Source organism: Microtus oregoni, unplaced genomic scaffold (assembly GCF_018167655.1).
Source record: "Microtus oregoni isolate MIOR12 unplaced genomic scaffold, Mior012 000018F_ref0000195, whole genome shotgun sequence".
Lineage (NCBI taxonomy): Eukaryota > Metazoa > Chordata > Mammalia > Rodentia > Cricetidae > Microtus > Microtus oregoni.
Window position 1 is genome coordinate 23,068,896 of NW_024543077.1, and position 22,224 is coordinate 23,091,119.

Below are 22,224 nucleotides of genomic sequence, written 5' to 3' on the forward strand. Positions count from 1 at the left end.
TTGTTGAACAGGCTTGTAGACTACTTGGTACAGAGATCTATGGGCCTTAAACACACCTTTAAGGATAATGTTTGTGTTGATAATGTCATGCACAAGGATGTTTGGTTTGGTATTTGTGGTGCTGAGGATTGAGCAAAGAGCACTTCACAAGCTGAACAAAACACTCACAGAGATGTCCCCCCATCTCAGAGTATGTTTTATTACTACCCCCCCATTTTGTGCCTAAAACTGCTGCAACCTCGTGGTGTGCTCTCCCTCTGCTTTAAGGAATACATTGTGTTATTTATAACTTAAAGGCTAATGTTTGATGCTATTTGTGTGTGTGTGTGTGTGATGGATAGCCTTGAAATAATGCAGACTTGAACACAGAAGGAAATGTTTTTGATTGCCTTCTTAAAATATTCTTCTAGGACCAGTGGGCATTCATCCAGGAATAGTCAACTTGGTATATTTTCCAGTTCTGAAAAAATCAAGGATCCAAGACCACTTAATGATAAAGCATTCATTCAGCAATGTATTCGACAGCTCTATGAGGTATTCTATAATTTAAGTTGTCTGAATTGCGTGTTTTTGCCACCTACATTTTTTCTAATCCAAAACTTTGGGTGTCTCATAAAAATGATGGTAGTTTCTTACAGAAAATGGTTATGTATATAGTGTGTCCATGAAGTCTCTCCAAGCCCCATCAACCAAAGATTTCCTAAAGATCTTTGCCTTTCTGTATGGCTTCTTATGCCCATCATATGAAATTCCTGAAACAAAATTTGAAGAAGACGTTCCAAGAATTTTTAAAGACCTTGGGTATGTAATATTTTTTTTTATTAAAATTTTTTTATTAAAAATTTCCGCCTCCTCCCCGCCTCCCTTTTCCCTCCCCCTTCCTCCACTCCCCACCCCCTACTCCCCTCCGCCTCCTTCTAGACCTGGATGGAGGGGGGTATGTAATATTTTTATTAGTCTAAGATCTTATCAGAACACAGAAGAAACACACATTATAAGTTTGTGAATCCTTTGAATTAATAGGTTCAGTTTTAGGATGAGCACTGTGAACAGTATGTGTAGGATGCACTGAAAAGAAAGGAAAATTGATAGATTGTAGCATAGTCAACTTTTTTTGTTCCTGTAACAAAACACCAATGCTTGGTAATTGGTAAATAGAGGAGTTATTGAGCTAAAGAGATGGCTCAGTGGTTAAGAGTACTGGCTGCTCTTCCAGAGGACTCAGGTTAGGTTCTCAGCACCCACATGGTGCCTCACAGTCATAAACAGTGATTCCTCTTTTGACCTCCACAGCCACCAGGCACACACATGTTATGCATGTATGTAGGAAAACATCCATATACATAAATTTTAAATATGTAATACATATATATTTATGTTATATATATATATATATAGTAGACTACTTGGTACGGAAGATCTATGGGCTTAAACACACCATATATTTATAAACACACACCCCCCCCATACACGCACGCACACATGCACACACACGTGACTGGCTTAACTCATGGTTATAAAGGATGGAAAGGCCAAAAGCATGGCATCAGCATGTACTCAGCCTCTAATAAGGAAGGACCGTCTTGGTGGGTGATGACTTGCCAGAAGGTACCATATGGCAAGGAGGAGCGTGTGTGTCAGAAAAGGATTACCTTTATAACAAGGCCATGCCTTCAAACACCCACGTGTATTGGAGTAGATTCGTCCATAGGGCTCTCACCTGCCAGAAGTCTCATGTCTTTGTATTATTAGTATCTGACTCTGGGGACTAAGTTCCCAACAGGAATTCTGCAGAACAAACATTCAAACTGTAGCAGTCCATTCTAACAGAAGTTTAGGTGATAGAACATAAATCTCAAACTATGAGGAATATAAAGTACAGCCTGGTATGGTGGTAGGCCTTTAATCCCAGAATTCCAAAGGCCAAGGCAAATAGATCCTCTGAATTCAAGGCTACCCTGGTCTACATGATGAATACCAGGCTAGCCAAAGCTACTCAGTCCCGGTCTCAAGAAAACATAAAGTGCATCCTGGTTGCCACAGTTTATAGTGGCAAAACCACAGCAGTAAGGTCTGATGAAAACAATGAGATTGTCTTATTTTGATTTGCTGATACTTGAATAAAACTAACGGAGGGGGCTGGAGAGATGACTCAGAGGTTAAGAGCACTGCCTGCTCTTCCCTGGAACCACATGGTGGCTCACAACATCTGTAATGAGATCTGGCACTCTCTCCAGCTGTGTGGGCATACATGCCAGAAGCACATTGTATGCAGAATAAATAAATAAATCTTAAAAAAAAACTAACGGAGGGAAGAGTTTATTACATTAATCATCAAGGAATGTAAGGCAGAAACTCAAGCAATAACAGGTAGGAACTATGAAGCCACGCTGTTCACTGACTAGTTCTCCATAGCTTGCTCAGCTTGCTTTCTCCTACAGTCCAGTACTACCTACTCGGGTGGCACTGCCCACGGTGGACTAGCCCTCTCCCGACAGTCATGAGTTAAGGAAGTGCTCCATGAATATGCCCACGAACTAGTCTAATGGAGACATTTCCTTTATTGAGGTTCTCTCTTTCCAGATGACTCTAGTTTGTGTCTGGTTGACAGAGCTACCCAGCAGAGAGATGAAGTTTAAAAGCATTATAAATAGAGACAAGCACAGATCAGATGTGGTGCTGCACGCCTGTGATTTCAACACTTGGGGAAACTGAGGAAGGAAAGCTGTTTGGAGTCACAGGGATGGAAGTAGAGTTAGTGACAGATAATCACTGATGTGTAATAGAAGTACATTGAATGTAGGAAAATTAAAACGTTTTTTAGGAGAATCCTCCTATACTCAGCTGTTAAACACCATGCAAAGTAATCTGTGGAATGTGAATAAATACACAAAAATCATTGATGAATAAGATCTTCAGAGTAGACTCAAATATCTTCACAGCAGGTGTATGTGCAGCTTTAAAATACACCTTTACTGTAGCCTTTATGCTTGCTAACACGGTTGCTCCTTATCTTCCTGTTTCTCATAGGTATCCCTTTGCACTGTCCAAGAGCTCCCTGTATGCAGTGGGAGCCCCTCATACCTGGCCTCACATCGTGGCAGCCTTGGTATGGCTGATAGACTGCATCAAGGTATTTGATTGATAGTTTAAATCTTACCTTTAAACATTTAATTTTTGTTTTCTTTTGTTTTTCCTCCAAAGATTTTCTTTTTCTCTCCCAGTCTGATTTTTGCAACTTGTCTCAAAACCTGCTTCTGCTTTCAAAGCACGTTTGATTTGAAGTTCTTCAAACTGTTAGTGTAAGAACGGTGAGCAGGGAGAAGCTCTGCTTGACAGATTTTTTTTTTACTGGGGTGTTACAGTTTAGAAAAAAATGAGCCCATCGTTTTTTCTTTTCTTTCTTTTTTTTTTTTTTTTTTTTTTTTTTTTTGGTGCTTTTTCGAGACAGGGTTTCTCTGTGGTTTTGGAGCCTGTCCTGGAACTAGCTCTTGTCTGGTCTCGAACTCACAGAGATCCGCCTGCCTCTGCCTCCCGAGTGCTGGGATTAAAGGCGTGCGCCACCACCACCCGGCCCATCATTTTTTCTTTGCAAAATTTGTTTTCTCCTTTTTAAAAAATAAAATCAGTATTAATCACAACAAAATAGGGAAATATAAAATGAATATTCTCCCAACTTACAGATAACTTTTAAGTTATTTTCTTTGGATCTAGTTCTATTTGGTTTTGTGGTGTTAGGTGTTGAACCGTGGGTGGCTCTACCACTGAGGTGCACTTCAGCCCTGGATATAGGTTTCAAAGTCCTGTTTACTCTAAAAATGTGTACAGTCATGTTTCACATGCTGATGTTCAGTCATTGATGGATGGCATGGTGGTCCAATAAGATTATAACAGATATGAACTAATTTCTGTCACTTAGTGATGGAGCCATTGCAAAATTGCTCATCTCTGGTGATGCAGATATAAACCTGTGCTGCAGCCATATAAAAGTATAGCACATGAGTTAATGTTGCCTAACATGTTTACCCTACTTATTTTTAAACAGATAATTTTTACTGTAAAACAGTGCCATGTTAATCTGTAGTAGCTTCATGTGTCACGTTTCCTGATTAGATCAAGGAGCCACAAGGAATGACTTTCTTACACCGCCTAGGTTTTTGTAAGTGTGCTGAAGTGTTCACAAAACAAAATCACCTAGTCATTCCTCAGAATATGTCACAAATTAAGCAGTGCATGACTGTGTATTTTTTTTTTTTTTTTGGTTTTTCGAGACAGGGTTTCTCTGTGGTTTTGGAGCCTGTCCTGGAACTAGCTCTTGTAGACCAGGCTGGTCTCGAACTCACAGAGATCCGCCTGCCTCTGCCTCCCGAGTGCTGGGATTAAAGGCGTGCGCCACCACCGCCCGGCCAATGACTGTGTATTTTTTAAGCTTTTTCTACATACTAACAAATTTTCCTCCAAGAAACTTATAGCAATTAAAAATACTCAGCCTCCAGATGTGATGGCACAGCCCTTTAGTCCTAGCACTTGGGACAGAGGCAGGCAGATCTCTTCGTTCAGGGACAGCCTGGTCTACGCAGAGAAACCCTGTCTCTACACAGCCATGTGTGAGCACTGTGTGCCTATGGAGAGGCGTTACTGTTTCAAACTCTACCTATGTGGAAACTTTAAAGCTGTTTGTTTTCTTAGTTTTATATCTCGCTATGTGCTTTTGCTATTAATTTGAAACTTTTTTCCTTTGGTTGGTTGGTTGGTTTTTCTGATAGTGAATCTCACCATGTTGCCTAGTCTGTACTCTGGGGTCAAATAATCTTCCCACTGCAATCTGGTAAATAGCTGGAACTACAGGTATGTGCCACTGCATCCAGCTTTAATCCAGCATTTAATCTGAACCTTTCGTATGAAAGCCCTTCTGTCTCAAACTGAGCCAGTGATTTGGGAAGGGTTATTGTTGGGTTTGGTTTGCTTCTGTTTTTTTTTTTGTTTTGTTTTGTTTTTTTTTTTGTTTTGTTTTGTTTTTTGAGACAGGGTTTCTCTGTAGTTTTGGAGCCTGTCCTGGAACTAGCTCTTGTAGACCAGGCTGGTCTCGAACTCACAGAGATCCGCCTGCCTCTGCCTCCCGAGTGCTGGGATTAAAGGCGTGCGCCACCACCACCCGGCCTGGTTTGCTTCTGTTGTCAGGTTACTTTGCCTTTGAGAAAGGAATGGCTGGGATATGGTGATTGGTTGTTTTGGTTCAGCATTTTGGAACAGAAACTGTATTTCACTGGTAGTCTTAACTGGGACCACCAGTTTTTTGGCATTATATCCAGGTTTGTTTTTTGTTGTTGTTTTGTTTTGTTTTTCCTTTGGACTTGACTTTGCGTTCCCTAGGCTTATGTTCCCCCTTGTTAGTGTTTGAGCCTCTTTTATTCTGTGTAAGCACTCTTCAGCTGAACCGCACTTCCCTGGCCTCATGATGCCTTTGAAGGCTTTAACTTGTTATTTCTGTGTGTGTGAGCTATGTGCAGACATGCTTATGCCATGAAACACATGTGAAAGTCATAGCATAATTTTTTGGAGTTGGTTAGTGAGCCTGGTCTGTTCATGTTTGTAATAACTGACAACACGACAAAAATAATATTGCTAATTTAAAAATGTATAAATAAATAAAAAATATATAAATAAATGAATAATAAATTAAAAAATAAATGTGTATATATACACATTTATTTATTTATTTTAAAGTTGAACTTAAAAGTTTCACACAAGAGTAATTTCCTGGGCTGGTGAGATGTCACAGAGGTTAAGAACATTGACTGCTTTTTCAGAGGTCCTGAGTTCAATTCCCAGGAACAACATGGTTGCTCACAATCATCTGTAATGAGATCTGATGCCCTCTTCTGACATGCAGACAGAACACTGTATACGTAGCAAATAATTCTTTATTGAAAAAAGAGTAATGGCCTGTCATTTCCTTTTGCATCATTATTATTATTACTGTGTATTTACGTGTGCATGTGCACATGTATGCATACTACAACATATATGTGGAATCAAGTCCAGACTGTATATCATGCTTTTACCTCCTTCTCGCTAGTCCTTTTTTCCTTTTTTCTTATCAATTTACAAAAACTTGTCTCTACTTCCTAGCACTGGAACTGCAAATGCTCATCTCCACATTCAGCTTTTACATGGTTACCTTAGCACAAATTCAACTAAAAACCTGGAGTCAGCTATCAGGGTAAGCTGAGCAATCCGGAAAGCAGAGTGGCCAGGCACTAGAGAGACCTTTAACCTCTACCTATGCTTAGACCAAAGGGGCAATCCTCTCCTCAGGCTCCCTCCTCAGGCTGAAGGGACAATCCTCAGAATGCACTGAGCTCTTGTCTCCTCCCCTCTTATATTCCTCTCTCCATCCAGCCCTATCCATCCTGTCTCCACCTCTCTAGCGCTGGCATTAAAAATGTGGACTCACCTTTGCGGGAGCTCTGTTTCTCTTTTAGACATTCTCGTGTAACCCAGGGTGATCTTGAACTAACAGATCTTCTGCCTCTGTCTCCTGAGTCCGGGGATTAAAGGTGTGTGCCACCACTCCATGGCTTCTAGTGGTTTACTCTGCACTCTGATCTTCAGGCAGGCTTTCTTTGTTAAAACATAAAATATCACTGCAGTTATTGGGCCTCCAAACTCAAGTCCTCATGCTTGTATAGTAAGCATTTTATCCACAGAACATTTCCCCAGCCTATCGATATTATTTAAAATTCTGTGGTTTTTTTACCTACCCCCATTGGTTTCAAATTGCATTCATAAACATTAGAGAAAAATTCCCATCTTGACAATATTTAACATTATCATCTGGGGAAGTATTAATTTTCTCATTTATTCATCTGTTTCTTCAGTCAGATATAGCTTTCTTAATATCAAGTACCATATTTCAGTTCCATTTGTTTTGATGTTTTCTTAACTATATTTCTAGGTTATTAATGCTGAGACTTGTAGTGATATTTCAAGACTTTCTTTTTTTTTTTTTTTTTTTTTTTTGGTTTTTCGAGACAGGGTTTCTCTGTGGCTTTGGAGCCTGTCCTGGAACTAGCTCTGTAGACCAGGCTGGTCTCGAACTCACAGAGATCCGCCTACCTCTGCCTCCCGAGTGCTGGGATTAAAGGCGTGCGCCACCATCGCCCGGCTTCAAGACTTTCTTATCTCACTACTCTTAATGAACTATCTACCCCATTCTAAATTATTTTCTATTACTACCACTGTTTACAAAGAAAGGTATTTTTGTTATTTAGTCAGGATCAAAGGTAGTTTTTTTTCTTACAGAAGTGAATCTGCTATTATCTCAGAAATGGCTTTTGAAGCCAGGCTTAGTGATTCCGGCCTGTAATCTCATCTAATTAGGAAGCTAAGGCAGAAGAATCACAGGCATCTGTCCTTACAAGTGCTTCTACAAAGAGAGGTTTAGGCCAGCCTGCGCAACTTAGATCCTGTCTCAAGATAAAAAGGAAAAGAGAGGGGCTGGTGAGATGGCTCAGCGGTTAAGAGCACTGACTGCTCTTCCGGAGGACCCGGGTTCGATTCCCAGCACCCACATGGCAGCTCACAACTGTCTGAAAATGTAGTTCCACGAGATCTGACACCTTCACACCAATGAACATAATAAAGTTAAATAAATAAATAAAAAAATAATAAAATGTTTAAAAAGGAAAAGAGAATTTGAGAATAGCTCAGTGATAGGTTGCTGGTCTAGCATACATATGACTGTTAATTCAGCCGCCCCCAATGAAGTTACTGATGCCTGGTGATGGAACGGATTGATAGGGAGCTTGTCTAAGCAAGTACAAGATCCTGACATAATGGTTGTAGGAACAATTGAAAATATTCCTTTAAAATATTATTTTTACTTATCTATGTGTGTGAATCTCTGTGCGAGGCCAGAAGAGAGCATTGGGTCCACTAGAACCAATGTCACAGGCATTTGTGAGCTATGCAACATGGGTGCTGAAAAACGAACCTGAGTCCTCAGGAAAAGCAACAAATACTCTTAACAATTTGAGCCCTCCCTCCAATACTGAAAATATAATCATTCTCTTCGCCTCCATATATAATATATTGATTGATGGCCTCTGTTTGTCCATTATTTGTTGTTTTGCTCTGATCCCAAATTGCTTCCTAATATTTTATAAGTGGCTTGATAGTTTCTCTCATTCTTCACTGTGCCTCTTTACTCAGAGCTTGGCACACAGTCTTTCTGCATAGCAGCAGTTTGACCATGGCCCCATCTCTTTTAGAGACCTAATAACAAGGTTGCATGAGCTCCAAAATAATTTTTGGTTGGGCCTGGCTTGGATCTCCTGTGCCCTGAACAATGCTCAAAAATAGTATTTTGTTAGAGAATACCACCTTCACCTGGTGGGAGCTCCATTCTATAGCTTTAGATGAAGACCCTGTCTCTACACAATGTCAGCAAAGGGCTTGAGAGATGACATGGTTAAGAGAACTTCCTACCCTTCCAGAGAACCAGACTCCCAGCACCCACACCAGGTAGCTCTTAATTGCCTATAACTCCAGCAACAGGGAGGCCAGTGCCCTCTTCTGACCTCGCAGAACACTGTATATATAATAAACAAATCTTTAAAAAAGAATGAATTTTACAAATTATCAAACCACTAATGTGTTGTTTGTTTACTAATTAGATTTATCGTGCCATGAAAGAAAGCACACCTTTATTTGATGATGGGCAGTATTGGGGAGAAGAAACTGAAGATGGGATTATACATAATAAGGTACTACATATTACTATATATATATACTATATATAAACAATAGATAAAGAGGATGCTTTTATATTCTTCACTAAAAGTATTTGTTTATAGAACTTGTCTTTTGCTTTCTAGGAAATTTCTGAGGTTGATTTTTTTTTTAACCAGATTTAATTCATTAATTTTTTTCTGTGTAAAATCCCTCATGTGGTGGCCACAGCTAGATCCTATGTCCTCTGAGCATAGACTCTGTTGTGTGTTTTCACAGATGGTCAATGAATTCCCGATAAAAAGACTTGGTGAATACAGTCTCTTTCCAGAGGTTAGGGGTCAGGTAACTATAGGTCATGGACATGGCCTCAAAGTGGCCTTGGCAAGGTTGCTCAAATTCTTACTACATATTCCTGACTGCCCTAGAACTTTTTATGTAGACCAGGCTGCTCCTGAACTCAAAGAGATGTCCCTACTTGGCTTCCAAATTCTGGAATTGACAACATGGAAAGCCATTCCCAAGCAAAATGCAAATAAAATAGATCAATCTAAAGGAAAATATTTTTAGTAAAATAAAATTGTTCTGTGGCTAGAGCGATGACTCAGAGGTTAAGAGCATTGACTGCTCTTCCAAAGGTCCTGAGTTCAATTCCCAGCAACTACATGGTGGCTCACAACCGTCTGTAATGAGATCTGGTGCGCTCTTCTGGCATGGAGTTGTACAGGCACAAAATTTCGCCTGAAGTTTCTGACTTTCATAATTAGTCCCTGTCTGTCTAATTGGAATTAGACAATCATAATCATTTCAATTTTTCATAAGATACAAATCCTTCTTTTTTTTCTGCCAGTCTTATAGACGCATAGTAGTGACTCAGAGCTTTTGTTTTGGCTTGTTTGTTTGAGTCTTTGTTTAAAAATCTACTATTGAGCCGGGCGGTGGTGGCACACGCCCTTAATCTCAGCACTTGGGAGGCAGAGGCAGGCGGATCTCTGTGAGTTCGAGACCAGCCTGGTCTACAAGAGCTAGTTCCAGGACAGGCTCCAAAACCACAGAGAAACCCTGTCTCGAAAAACCAAAAAAAAAAAAAAAATATATATATATATATATATACTATTATTTTATGTGTGTGGATGATTTGTCTGCATGTAAGTCTGTGTACCATATGTGTGCAGTGCCCCTGGAGGCCAAAAGAGAGTGTCAGATCCTCTGGACTAGCATGATAAAGAGTTGTGAGCCACCATGTGGGTACAGAGAACCAAAACCAGCTCCTCTACATTAGCAACAATTACTCTCAACCACTGAGCTATCTCTGTAGCCTCCGCTTCGTCATCATCATCATATTATTGTTATGTTTTGTTCGTTTTTCTTATGTTTGGACATATTTTGCCTGCATATATGTGTAAACCACATAATGTGCCTATTACCCCAGGAAGTCAGAGAGAGGGCATCAGATCGTCTGGACTGCTGCTGTGAATAGTTATGTGGCGCCGTGTTGGTGATGGGAACAAACCAGGTCCTGTACAGGAGGACCACTGAGTCTCACCAGCCCCAGCATTCTTCTTAAAGAAGACAACTTTTGCATTTTGTGTTGAATTATATTTTTTAGTAAGCTTCCTGGGTTAACTTCAAAATATCTAACCAAATTGTGTATTTTCATCCCTATTCATGTTTAGAAGTAATAGATTGTGTACATCTTTATAGCACAGTTAATAGCAGGTTTTCAATCTGTTATTCTAAGGAATTTATATAACTGCCTACCCCATTTTTATTCAAATTTAAATTTCCAATTTGAAAAAAATGAAACAAACTAAATAGAGAATCATGTCTTTGTTTTTAAAATCTACTCATCACAATCAGTTGTTTCTGGACTACACCATCAAATGCTATGAGAAGTTCATGACTGGTGCTGACACCTTTGAAGAGGAGAATGCAGAGCTGCAGTCGAAGCTGAGTAAGTGCCCTCCCTGCTGTGCTGCCACTTAACTCTGGGTGCTTGCTTGTTGTGTCATGTCTGATGTTTTCATTAGCTACTTTATGACGTGGGTACCTATGAATTGTTCTTTGATGGTTCTTTAATGGGGACAAGTATTATTTAAGCAAAAAAAAAAAAAGTCAGCCCTGAGTCATACCCCTTTGTGGCTATGTGAATTCAAGACATGTCTGACCTCTTTGAAACTTAGTGAACTGGAAAGCAATGTAATAAAATACCAAATGAGCCTTTAATCCAAGCACTTGGGAGGCAGAGTTCGAGGCCAGCCTGGTCTACAAAGTAAGTTCCAGGAGAGTCAAGGCTTCACAGAGAAACTCTGTTTCAGGAAAAAGGAAGGAAGAAAAAAGAAAGAAAAGTTAGAGGAAGTTAACAAGCCATTATATTTCCATATAAATTATTTTTCCCTCAGTGTTATGTAGTGATGGGGGAATATCACTTTGACACCTATGGCACAAAAGGTCAGAGGGAAAACCAACATTCCTCAGGATGCACTAGGGATGTAAGAGCAGAGAACAGTCGAGCTGTTGTAAGTATCCTCCCTCTGTCCAGGGAGCACATAGACATAAAAATGTCAAGTGTAGCAGGTGGAAAGGTAGAGACTTGAGATCCCTAGAGCTTGTCAGCGAGCCAAACTGACCAAACCAGGAAGAGATCTTATCTAGGACATTAGATGAAAACAGCTGAGTAAGGCTCACAATGTAACCTCTGACTTCTGTATGCACACATGCATACTCATGACCACATAAACACGCATAACACACACAAGGGAAAATTCATTGTGATCTAATATGGAAAACATTTAGTGAGTTATTTAATGTTTCTATATTCAATTAAACATATAAATTAATCTACTCAAATATTTTTTACATACCTACTGTGTGCCAGGCACCGTAAATGCAGTAATGAAGAACAGAAAATCTTGACTTTATTTTTTTAGAAAGAAAGTATGACAATCACATGAGGAACCATTAGGCAAATAACAACAGGTGCTATGAAAGAAAGCTTAAGCAGGTTGAGGGCCATAGGCTATTCCATGGAGTAAAAATAGACTTGCTATTTTAGAAGGTAGTATCTACTGCATTGGGGGAAGGGAGGGAATAAGGTACTGAAAACATGAAGGATGCTGTAGGTTGATTCTGATGAAGTGTTTCGGCTTTTTTCCCCAGAGGATTTATATAAGGTAGATGCATCCAAGCTGGAGTCATTAGCAGCAGAAAACAAAGCACTCAATGAACAAATTGCAAGATTGGAGGAAGAAAGAGAAAAAGAACCGGTTAGTAACCGTGTTTTTGAACTCACTTGACAACTCTTTAGACTCTTGAGCCTGTTTGAGAAGACCCTCTTATGGAAGGTGTTTTTAAATGGGCTAACAAATAAGCTTCTTAAAGGTAGGATGGTACAGACTTTCAGTGGAGCCGTGGGTGGTATCTGCGGTGCTTTGTTTCCCTTGTGGTCTATCAGTCGTGGACTAATGGTGCTCAGAATGTGATGAAAGACTCCTGCCTGTTTACATAAGGCCCAAACTACCCTTTGGACAGGGTCCCTGGGGTATTCACTTGCAAGGAGCATTGTTCTCAAGAGGCCCTGAGTTTAGGTAGTGAAAACACAGTGGTATACTGTATACTTATAGAGGATACTGTAACATGCATGTTTTTATAAAAGCAAGATGATAATGTGGGTGTTTATTTGAATATGTGAGGGTATTTTGCCTACATGCATATCTGTGTACCACATGCTCACAGTGCCCATGGAGAACAGAAGAAGGTGTCAAATCTGAACTCAAGATACAGAGAGTTGTTAAATTGAATCTAGGTCCAGTGAAAGCAGGCAGCGCTCGTAACCCTGAGCCAGCTCTCCAACCCTGATAGCAGAGTCTTTATCTTGGTTTTATTAGTGGAACACCTAGATTGTTCTGAAAAGTAATCAGATATTAAGTATTTGTGTTTCTACATTGCCCTTGGTTTTTCCCTATCCGAAACTGAAGTCTTTCATTAAATTATAACATTACAGTAATACCAAAATTCTTTTTTTTTAGTTCTTTTGACTTCTTCTAAGATAAGTGTAAATAATCTTGCCTTCTATAAAATACAGAATGCTTTTTGGTAAAAGTAACTAATATGTTTTTTTCTTCAAGAATCGTCTAGTTTCATTGAAGAAATTGAAAATGTCCTTGCAAACAGATGTTCAAAAGTATAAAGCATACATCAGCAGTTTGGAGTCACATTCGTCCATCTTAGACCAAAAACTAAGTGGTCTTGATGAAGAAATTGGTAGACTAGGTAAGCAGAGCTAAGGGATCATTTAGATTGGCCTATGGGGCTCTGTGAACAGCTATGTGATCTTTTCCTCCTTTGAAAACTTTTTGTAGTAGTTATGAAGTTTTCAGTATCAGTTCTTTCAACCAGGCATAGTAGCACACACCTTTAATCCTAGCATGTGGGAAGCAGAGGCAGGTGGAACTCTTGTTGAGTTTGCAGCCAGCCTGTTCTACAAAATGAGTTCCAGGACAGCCAGAGCTGTATTGTGAGACCCTGTCTCAAAAAAAAAAAAACCAAAATAATAATTGTCTGCGTTTTCGTCCTGCCTGGTTTCTGTCCTCCCATCAGGTCCCACAGCCATTTATCCTCAAAGAAATCACTCAGAGGTCTATATTAATGATAAACTGATTGGCCCATTAGCTCAGGCTTCTTATTAACTCTTATAAGTTATATTAACCCATTATTCTTATCTGTGTTAGCCACATGGCTTGGTACCTTTTTCAGTGGGGCAATGGGGCAATCACATCTTCCTTCTGTGGTTGGGACAGGCCTGGGGAGGAATCTGCTTCTTCCTTCCCAGAATTATTCTGTTCTCCTTGCCCCACCTCTACTTCCTGCCTGGCTACTGGCCAATCAGCGTTTATTTAAGACATAATTGACAGAATATAGACTATTGTCCCGCACGCACCAAATAATTATTTTTTTTCTCTCATAGCTCCAAATGTAATCTAAAAGCCAATGAATATGTGCTTGCCAAAGGACTGAGGAGGAATCTGTTCTTCCAGCTTCTATGGCTGACAGCATACCTGGGCGCATGTCCACATCACTCTAATCTCTACCTCCATCTTCTTACTGTCTTTTCTCTGCATCCTCTTTTTCCTTCCTTTTTTAAGACTATATTTGTATCCCATGCTGGTTTTGAATTGAAGATCCTCTGGCCCCAGCCTCCAGGGGGCTGTAATCATACATAGCCTAAGCTCGCCTCAAACTCAAAATCTTGCCTCCAAAAATTAGAATGATAAATTGCCACCACACCCTTCTCCCTTCTGTCCTCTTTCTTTGTCTTTTCTTTTTTCTTTTTTTTCTCTTTTTTCGTTTGGTTTGTTGATTTCGTTTTTTTCTTCCTAGATAGGGTTTCCCTGTGTAGTCCTGGCTGTCCTGAAACTCTCTTTGTAGACCAGGCTGGCCTTGAACTCACAGAGATCCGCCTCCCGAGTGCTGGGACTAAAGATGTGTGCCATCACTGCCCAGCTTTTTTTCTTAAGTTTTATGTGTATGTTAAGTTTATGTGTACCACACGTGTACCTGATACCCTCAGGCCAGAAGAGGGTGTCAGATCTGCTGGAACTGGAGTCACAGATGGTTGTAAGCCACCCATGTAGGCCCTGGGAACTAAACCTGGGCCCTCTGGAAGAGCACTAAGTCCTGCAACTGCTGAGCATCTCTCTGGTCCCTATGTCTTCATCTTCCTATCTACATGAACTCCATTTGCCTCTATCTTACAGTGATACCTATGGTGATATTTAAGGCCCTTTCCAGCCCATTGTAGTTAAGCTTTGGAAAATACTATGACACATAGTGCTTGCTAACGTTTGTGACGCCAGAAACAGAGCAGAAGTTGACTGAAGTCACAGAGCCTTTAAACTACAGTTTAAAAATAAATATAAGGAGAGCTGCAGTTTTCCTAGAATTCAGCAATTTTTTCCTTTAGGATTTCCTAATTTATGTCTATCATATGTAGATTGTGAAGATGATCTTTAGAGTTATGGATTTAACTCTTAGTCTATGTAGTTCTGATCATCTACAAGAGTGTATAGGACGTGGCATACATATGTCTATGTGTGGGTTTATGTTCATGTGTGGTATGTGCATACATGTGGATGGAACCTGGAGATCAACACCAAGGTCTTCCTTGATCATGATGAGATTTGGTGCTCATCTGTTCAGCTAGGCTGGCTGCCACTGACCTCTAGGGCTCTATGTCTGTCCGCCTTCCACCCATAACATGAGGGTCACAGACACGTGCCCCATGACCAACTTTTTTTTTAATGTATTTATTTATTTTATTATGTATACAATTGTGTATGTCTGCAGGCCAGAAGAGGGCACCAGACCTCATTACAGATGGTTGTGAGCTACCATGTGGTTGCCAGGAATTGAACTCAGGACCTTTGGAAGAGCAGGCAATGCTCTTAACCACTGAGCCATCTCTCCAGCCCCCATGACCAACTTTTATGTGGGTGCTGGATCTAAACTCAGGCCCTCCTTCTCACACCACAGACTCTTTACCAACCACACCACTTTAGCACCTCCTTATTCTTAGGAGAATATTACATCCAAAGTTGCCGGCTGAGTAGATGAGAGAATAATATCATCTGTCATTTGTTTGAATTCTCTGACTAGGTTAACTTCCTGGATTACTTAAAGCCATCCATAACTACAAATGAGTAGGACACACTTAGATTATGTAGATCTATCATGCTTTTGTGCAGAGACATAATAGAGGCATAAAGTTACTTAAGCCAGCTCAGAGGTAGAGTTTACAAACTATTGTGTAAAAACCACATTTCTGAATAGTTCAAATTTGTAAAAGTATTAGAAGCATTTAATATGAACATTAACAAAGTTGAACTATGCCTGTTTACAAGTTTTAAATGTAACTTTGGATGGAGCCACATTTTTGTGATATCCTTTTTTCCGAAACTATATTAAGCCAAATATGCAAGATATTAACCTAAAGCTCTAATTGTATGGCTTATGTCATTAATGAGGTAGAATCACTTATCTAAAAGAAAGGATGTATATGTATAAAGTTGATATTTAAACAATCTTAAATGGTGACATCAGTTTCTCTGTAGAGTCTTTTTTTAAAAAAATTTTTTTGAAAGCTTTTGTTTCTTCTCTTGCAGAATTAGAATGTGAAGCAATGAGACAGGAGAACGCTCGGCTACAGAATATTGTTGATAACCAAAAGTACTCAGTTACAGACATCGAGAGAATAAACCATGAAAAAAATGAATTGCAGCAGACCATCAATAAATTAACTAAAGACCTAGAGACTGAACAACAACAAATGTGGAATGAGGAATTAAAATATGCCAGAGGCAAAGAGGCGGTAAGTCACGAATATCCGCTCATCACGGAAGACCTTACTAAAGGCCTGTGTAACCAAGGGGAATTCAGTAAGTGGAGGGATAAATTTACTAACACTGACATTTAGCACAGCTAAAACACTCATATCCTTATGCCAGCTCATCAACACCTCTAATATTTATCAGTCAAATTTAAGATAAACTCGGTTTTCTGAGGATGAACTAAGATCTCAGCAAATAAATAAATGTATGTATGTGATTCTAACATAGAGTGAGCAAGCAGTTCACTGTAAGTAGTCATCTGTCTTCTCTTATCTCCTAACCCTGGTAGGTAAACTCCATCCCTGGGTATAAAGGAAATAGGTATACATCTGTATACACATTAGAGGTCTATCTAATGATGGAACACAAGCTTAGCATGCTCAGGGTATCAAGTTCAATACATAATCCTAATGAAAAGGATGTGGCACCCAGTCTTTGAGCCTAGAATTTGGTCAAACTTGATTTAGCTTTAGCCTGTAATTTCTTATTAACAGCATGCATAGTCTACATCATTTAACCTTTTTATAGCCTCCACTTGCTTCCTTAGAAAATGAAGTATAAGAGGCAGGGGGAGGTGGATGTCTGTGAGTTAAGGCCAGCCTAGTCTACAGAGAGAGTTCCAGGACAGTCTCAAAAGCTACAGAGAAACCCTGTCTTAGAAAAAAAAGAAGAAGAAAGAAAGAAAAAATGAAGTGTAATTAGACCACATCAGTTAATCTGAAGTGAGTTACTTGGTTTATGAAACTAAAAGGAATAGCATTGGTTGAACATGCTGAAAGAAGAAAATAATCTAGGAGGTAGGTAAGCAGTGGCCTAGGGAGGAGTCCAACTCTGGTCATGAGAAAAGAACTTAGTGGGCTGGGTACCCAAGAGCTAAGAGTATCAAATGTCTGTCTAGGTTAGAAAAACTCACCTAAACAATGCATCTGTAACCTTTTTTCTGTACTAAATTTTGCCCTGGTAGTATAGCAGAACTCTTGTGAAATATAACTATAAGTATATATTTATATAAATATAAAATCTAGAACTCTTGTGAAATATAGCGGTTGCAACTGCATCTAGATATCAGAAGTGTTGGCTGTGGGAACTGATAATGGGAGAAAGAACTAGAGACATAAGCAGTGCACTCCTGGATGCTCTTTCATTAGACTGAAAAGAGGAGCAGGAAGCAGGAGAAGAGACCACTGATTGGGCCTAGAGAGTAACAGAAGAGAAGAGACCACTGATTGGGCCTAGAGAGTAACAGAAGAGAAGAGAAAGTGCCAGGCTGTGTTCTAGGGCCAGGGGAGGAGATACACACACACACACACACACACACACACACACACACACACACAGAGAGAGAGAGAGAGAGAGAGAGAGAGAGAGAGAGAGGGAGAGAGAGAGAGAGAGAGAGAGAGAGAGAGAGAGATCTGATTCTATAGAGCTTACATTCAGCTAGTAAAAGTGAACAGATATGTCACATTGTAAAATAAATTAAGAGTTTGGGAAAACTGGGGACTCCATTAGAGGGAAAGCACACTGTCCTGGTAACAGATGTACCCTTGAAGGACAGAGAAATGTGAACTACTAAAAAATTTTTTCAATATAGTTAAAATAATACTTTGAAGTATAAATTATCTATTTCTTTTATTTGGGGTAATTAAAATGTGTTAATATATATACTCTCAAATGTAAGTTTTAGGTTCCCCCTCACACTGGGTTTTTTGTTTTGTTTTTGGTTTTTTTGTTTTGTTTTGGTTTGTGTGTGTGTGTGTGTGTGTGTGTGTGTGAGTGTGTGTGTTTCTGTATGTAACCCTGGTTGTTCTGGAACTCTGTAGAGCAGTCTAGCCTCAAACTCACAGAGATCTGCCTGCCTGTGCCTCCCAAGTGTTGGGATTAAACGTGTGCCCAGCTCTAAACTTTGGTCTTATTTCATATTTTTATCTAGGTTTGAGAATATAAGTTTCAGTTGATAACGAAACATGGATTTACTCTAGTTTATATGGAGTATGAACACTGGTATACTGCTCACCAATTCTAGCCTTAGAATTATTGTCAAAACTTTTCATTTATATATTTTAATATTACTGTCCATTAATTATCAAACTACTAAAAACTGGCATAATCGCTTGTGTAGAGTTACAGAAATGACCATTGAAAACCACACAGTCTAGGACTGCTTTATTTTTAACATTTCTTTTTATGTTCTCTTCCAGATCGAAGCACAATTAGCAGACTACCACAAATTGGCTAGAAAATTAAAGCTTATTCCCAAAGGTGCTGAGAATTCCAAAGGTTATGACTTCGAAATTAAGTTTAATCCTGAAGCTGGTGCCAAATGCCTTGTCAAATACAGGGCTCAAGTTTATGTAAGTCTGTGTCTGAACCTCACCTTACCATAATGCCATAGGACTAGACTAAGAAGGAGCACTTTCTTCTGAGTGGTAGATGTCTTATTTCACAGCTGACTTTACTTTAAGAGCCTTTTCCTCTCTGCCTCCTTTACTTCGTCCAACTATCCATTAAAACGTTGGTTACAAGTAAAATCTATCAGGACTATGTCAACAATCTGAGGTAAGCTTTGTTGTCTAGTTACCTTCAGCCCCTCTCGGGAGATCATCATTAGCAAATGTCAGGTGCCTGCTTTACTGATGGTAAAACTTAGAAGGCTAGTTACCAGATCGGGTCTTCCAGCCAGACTGGAGCATGGTAGCCCTTCAGGGAAATCTTGAAAGATGAAATAAATGTCTGTGGTATGCCTGGGCGAATAGTTGTAGTCCAAACACACACAGTAAGGTATGAAGTATAATGAATTATTTTTCAAGGCAGAAAAAGGAAAAAAGTCAGTAATCAACAACCACAAAAAACTGTTCCTAATTTTGAAACGACCAAGGAGATAATTTTGAGAAAACATTTGTTACAATTTTAGATTTATTCACAAGTGTCACAGATTTATTGCCGATACTAAAATACCACCTTTAAAATACTTACCTTTGGAATTCAAATATGTTGAGTCTAATGCTATAGGTTTTTCCCTTGAGAATTGTTCATCCAGACTATGTCCATCCCCCTGAACCTGCTTTATCTAATCAAAAGCTAAGCAGGTCAGGTCTGCTTAATACTGGAATGGGAGAACTGATCACCTACCATGTGTCTACTGTGTACAGACTGTGTTCCAGCCCAGCTGTGTGCTGGAGATGAAATAGCCAAGGAGAACCATATCTTCTCAGAGATAGCGGTTTGCTGATGAACAGACATTGCTTACATCAAGCCAGCTCCATTCACACATACACGCCACTTTTCAGTAGCGTTAAGACGAGATCTTACTGTGAATCCTGGCCTGCAACTCCCCATGCAGCCTGGCTGGTCTCAACTCAAGACAGTGCTGCTGTCTCGGCCTCCTAAGTGCTGGGACGGCGGATGTGTGCCACAGCAACTCCACTTCCACATCTGCTGCAGGATGTCACTGTGTACTTCTTGTTGGCCTGGAACTGCCTGTTAGACCAGACTGACCTCAGTCTCCTCCAGGTGCTGGGATTAAAGGGCTACAACACTACACTCAGTTTAGATTTACTGTCAATTAAGAAAAGAAAGTAGACACAGTAAATCATTGCTTACTGGTTTTGCAAGCCATTAGTTGTCAAACTACGCATATTGACTTCTTTTGCTTTTTGTTTTTCAAGACAGAGTTTCTCTGTGTAGTCCTGGCTGTCCTGGAACTCACTCTGTAGACCAGGCTGGCCTCGAACTCACAGAGACCCGCCTGCCTCTGCCTCTCAAGGGCTGAGATTGAAGGCATGCGCCACTACCGCCCGGCTGGTACATTGATTTCTGTCAGTAGCCAGGTAGCTGGCTGATTTTGCACATCACTACTTTGAATGGTTTTATATTGCTGCAGCAAGAAAATAATTACCTGATTTAAATAATCTTGTAAAAGGTATTTAGGCACAAAGAATATGTTCAGAAAATTTACTTTTACTTTAGAAATATTTTATACAGTAGTGAGCAATGGATGTAGAAGTAGGATGCTGGGGAGAAAGCTCAGTGGTTAAGAACATGCATTGCCTGTAGAGACATACCAAATTAGAAGTACAGTGCCTACCACAACTAATTCACACCTGATTTTACTCCAGCTCCAGGAGAATCCTGTGTCTCTGGCCTTTATGGGCATCTGCATTCAACTTGCACATGTATCCACAAAATTAATATAAATAAGTCCATATGGGAGAAAGCAGAAATAGTTAGGAATGATGGAGAGCATCTGTCATCCCAGCCACTTGGAAGAGAATTGTAAAAAGGCATTGAGTCTTCCAAAAAACAGGCCTGGGGTGGTTTTGGTTTTGTCATGTTGTGCTGTTTGGGGTTTGGCAAGGGTTTTCATCTGTTTTGCTTTTAATTAGACTGTGAAAAGACGTGTGGGAGAGTACACGCAGTGACACACATGTGGAGGTCAGTTCTCTCCTCCACCTTAGGTGGTTTCTGAGGATCAAACTCAGGTCTCCAGGCTTGGTCAGCAAGTTCTTTACCTGCTGAGCCATCTTTCACATCCTATTTTTGTTTTGTTGAAACTGTAACTCGTAGTCCAGAGTGGCCTCAGACTGCTGTGCTTAGAGGCTTGTGCAACCACACCCAGTACCAGGAGTTGGGTTTATATTCAGTGGTAGAGCCCATGTTTGTTGTAGAATATCTGGGTTTGATGGACAGCATAAGAAAGGAACTGATCAAAATTAGAAGTCAATAATAGCTTTAAAAGACTTACTCAAGAGCCAGGTGTAATGACACAAGGCTGTACTCCCAGCACTCAGGAGGCAGGGGAACGTGGATCGCTAACTTTGAGGCCAGGCTGATCTGCATAGTGAGTTCTAGGACAGCCAGGGCTACATAGAGAATCCCTGTCTCCTAAAAACAGAAACAAAAGAAGACTTAATACATAATGACATATGGCATTTTCTTTTTGGAGTAGTGAAATATGTTTAAAGTACAATGGCATTTAGATAACAATGTGAGTATACTACAGCCACTGAATTGTACACTGTTTGTACACACTAGTTGTATAGAAAGTTTAGTTTCAGGTTACACTTAACTATTTCTGTTTAATCATTTTAAAGTGGGTATTACCTCAGTTTTCTCAATACAGTGGGAAACAATGCAGTATGGTGTTGAAGTAAAATCAGCAGGTTAGAAGACAAATAGAAGGAATAAAGGGAAATGGGGTCTGGAGAGATGGCTCATAGTTAAGACTGTGTCCTGCTCTTGGAGGGGGTCAGATTCCGTTCCCAGCACCCACATCAGTCACCTCACAGCCTCCTGTAGCTCCAGCTCCAGGGAGACACAACTCTGGCCTCTGCAAGGACCTGCACTCACGCGTACATACATACAAACAGATAGAAAGAAGTGGACTGTCAGGCACTGTAATGGATACCCATAATCCTAGCACTTGGAAGAAGGTTGAGACCAGCTGTTTTTCTTTCCTAAACCTTGGCTTCAAAAAAATGCGATGTTTTTAAAAAAAAATTAAAAAAAAAATTAAAAAAAAAATGCGATGTTTTCTCACCAATGGTATATTATATTTAAAATGTCCTGGCTTTATTTTTTTCCTCTGAAACTGTCTTCGATCATAATATAATCATACCTGGTGGGAATTTTTAATATATCTTGACTCCCATATTTCATATATTTTCTAGGTACCTCTCAAAGAGCTCTTGAATGAAAGCGAGGAAGAAATTAGCAAAGCTTTAAATAAAAAGATTGCACTGGAGGACACTTTAGAGCAAGTAAGTGGTGCGCTTAATGCAGCCTAGCATCGAGTGTGACTTGTGATTGCTGAGCAACGTGGTTTAAATTCTGGTTTGTCTGAGACAGGGTTTCTCTGTGTAACTCTGACTATAGGTGGAACTCACTCTGTAGACCGCCTGGCCTTGAACTCACTGAGATCTTCCTGCCTCTGGCTCCTGAGTGCTGGGATTTGCTGGGATTAAAGGTGTGAGCCACTACCACCCAGTTTTATTCTTTTGTTTAAAGCAATCTGTAAGTAAAACCCATGGCTTTGCATAAATAGCTATTCAAGTAATCCACACAAAGTTGTTTTCACTGTTAACATTCTATGGCGTCTGACTTTATGGGC

The 22,224-nt window shown here is 39.9% G+C and overlaps 1 protein-coding gene across 1 annotated transcript in view; it reads left to right on the forward strand.

Moving 5' to 3' along the window:
- Positions 1-22,224, forward strand: part of LOC121459003 (kinetochore protein NDC80 homolog) — a 37,208-nt gene that overhangs the window by 4,726 nt on the left and 10,258 nt on the right. Inside the window, exons 4-13 of the mRNA XM_041668464.1 lie at positions 411-534; positions 629-801; positions 3,031-3,133; positions 8,679-8,768; positions 10,594-10,687; positions 11,893-11,999; positions 12,861-13,005; positions 15,894-16,099; positions 18,317-18,469; positions 21,785-21,874. Of these exons, the coding sequence (XP_041524398.1) occupies positions 411-534; positions 629-801; positions 3,031-3,133; positions 8,679-8,768; positions 10,594-10,687; positions 11,893-11,999; positions 12,861-13,005; positions 15,894-16,099; positions 18,317-18,469; positions 21,785-21,874 (1,285 nt within the window). The remainder of the gene's footprint in view (positions 1-410; positions 535-628; positions 802-3,030; positions 3,134-8,678; positions 8,769-10,593; positions 10,688-11,892; positions 12,000-12,860; positions 13,006-15,893; positions 16,100-18,316; positions 18,470-21,784; positions 21,875-22,224) is intronic.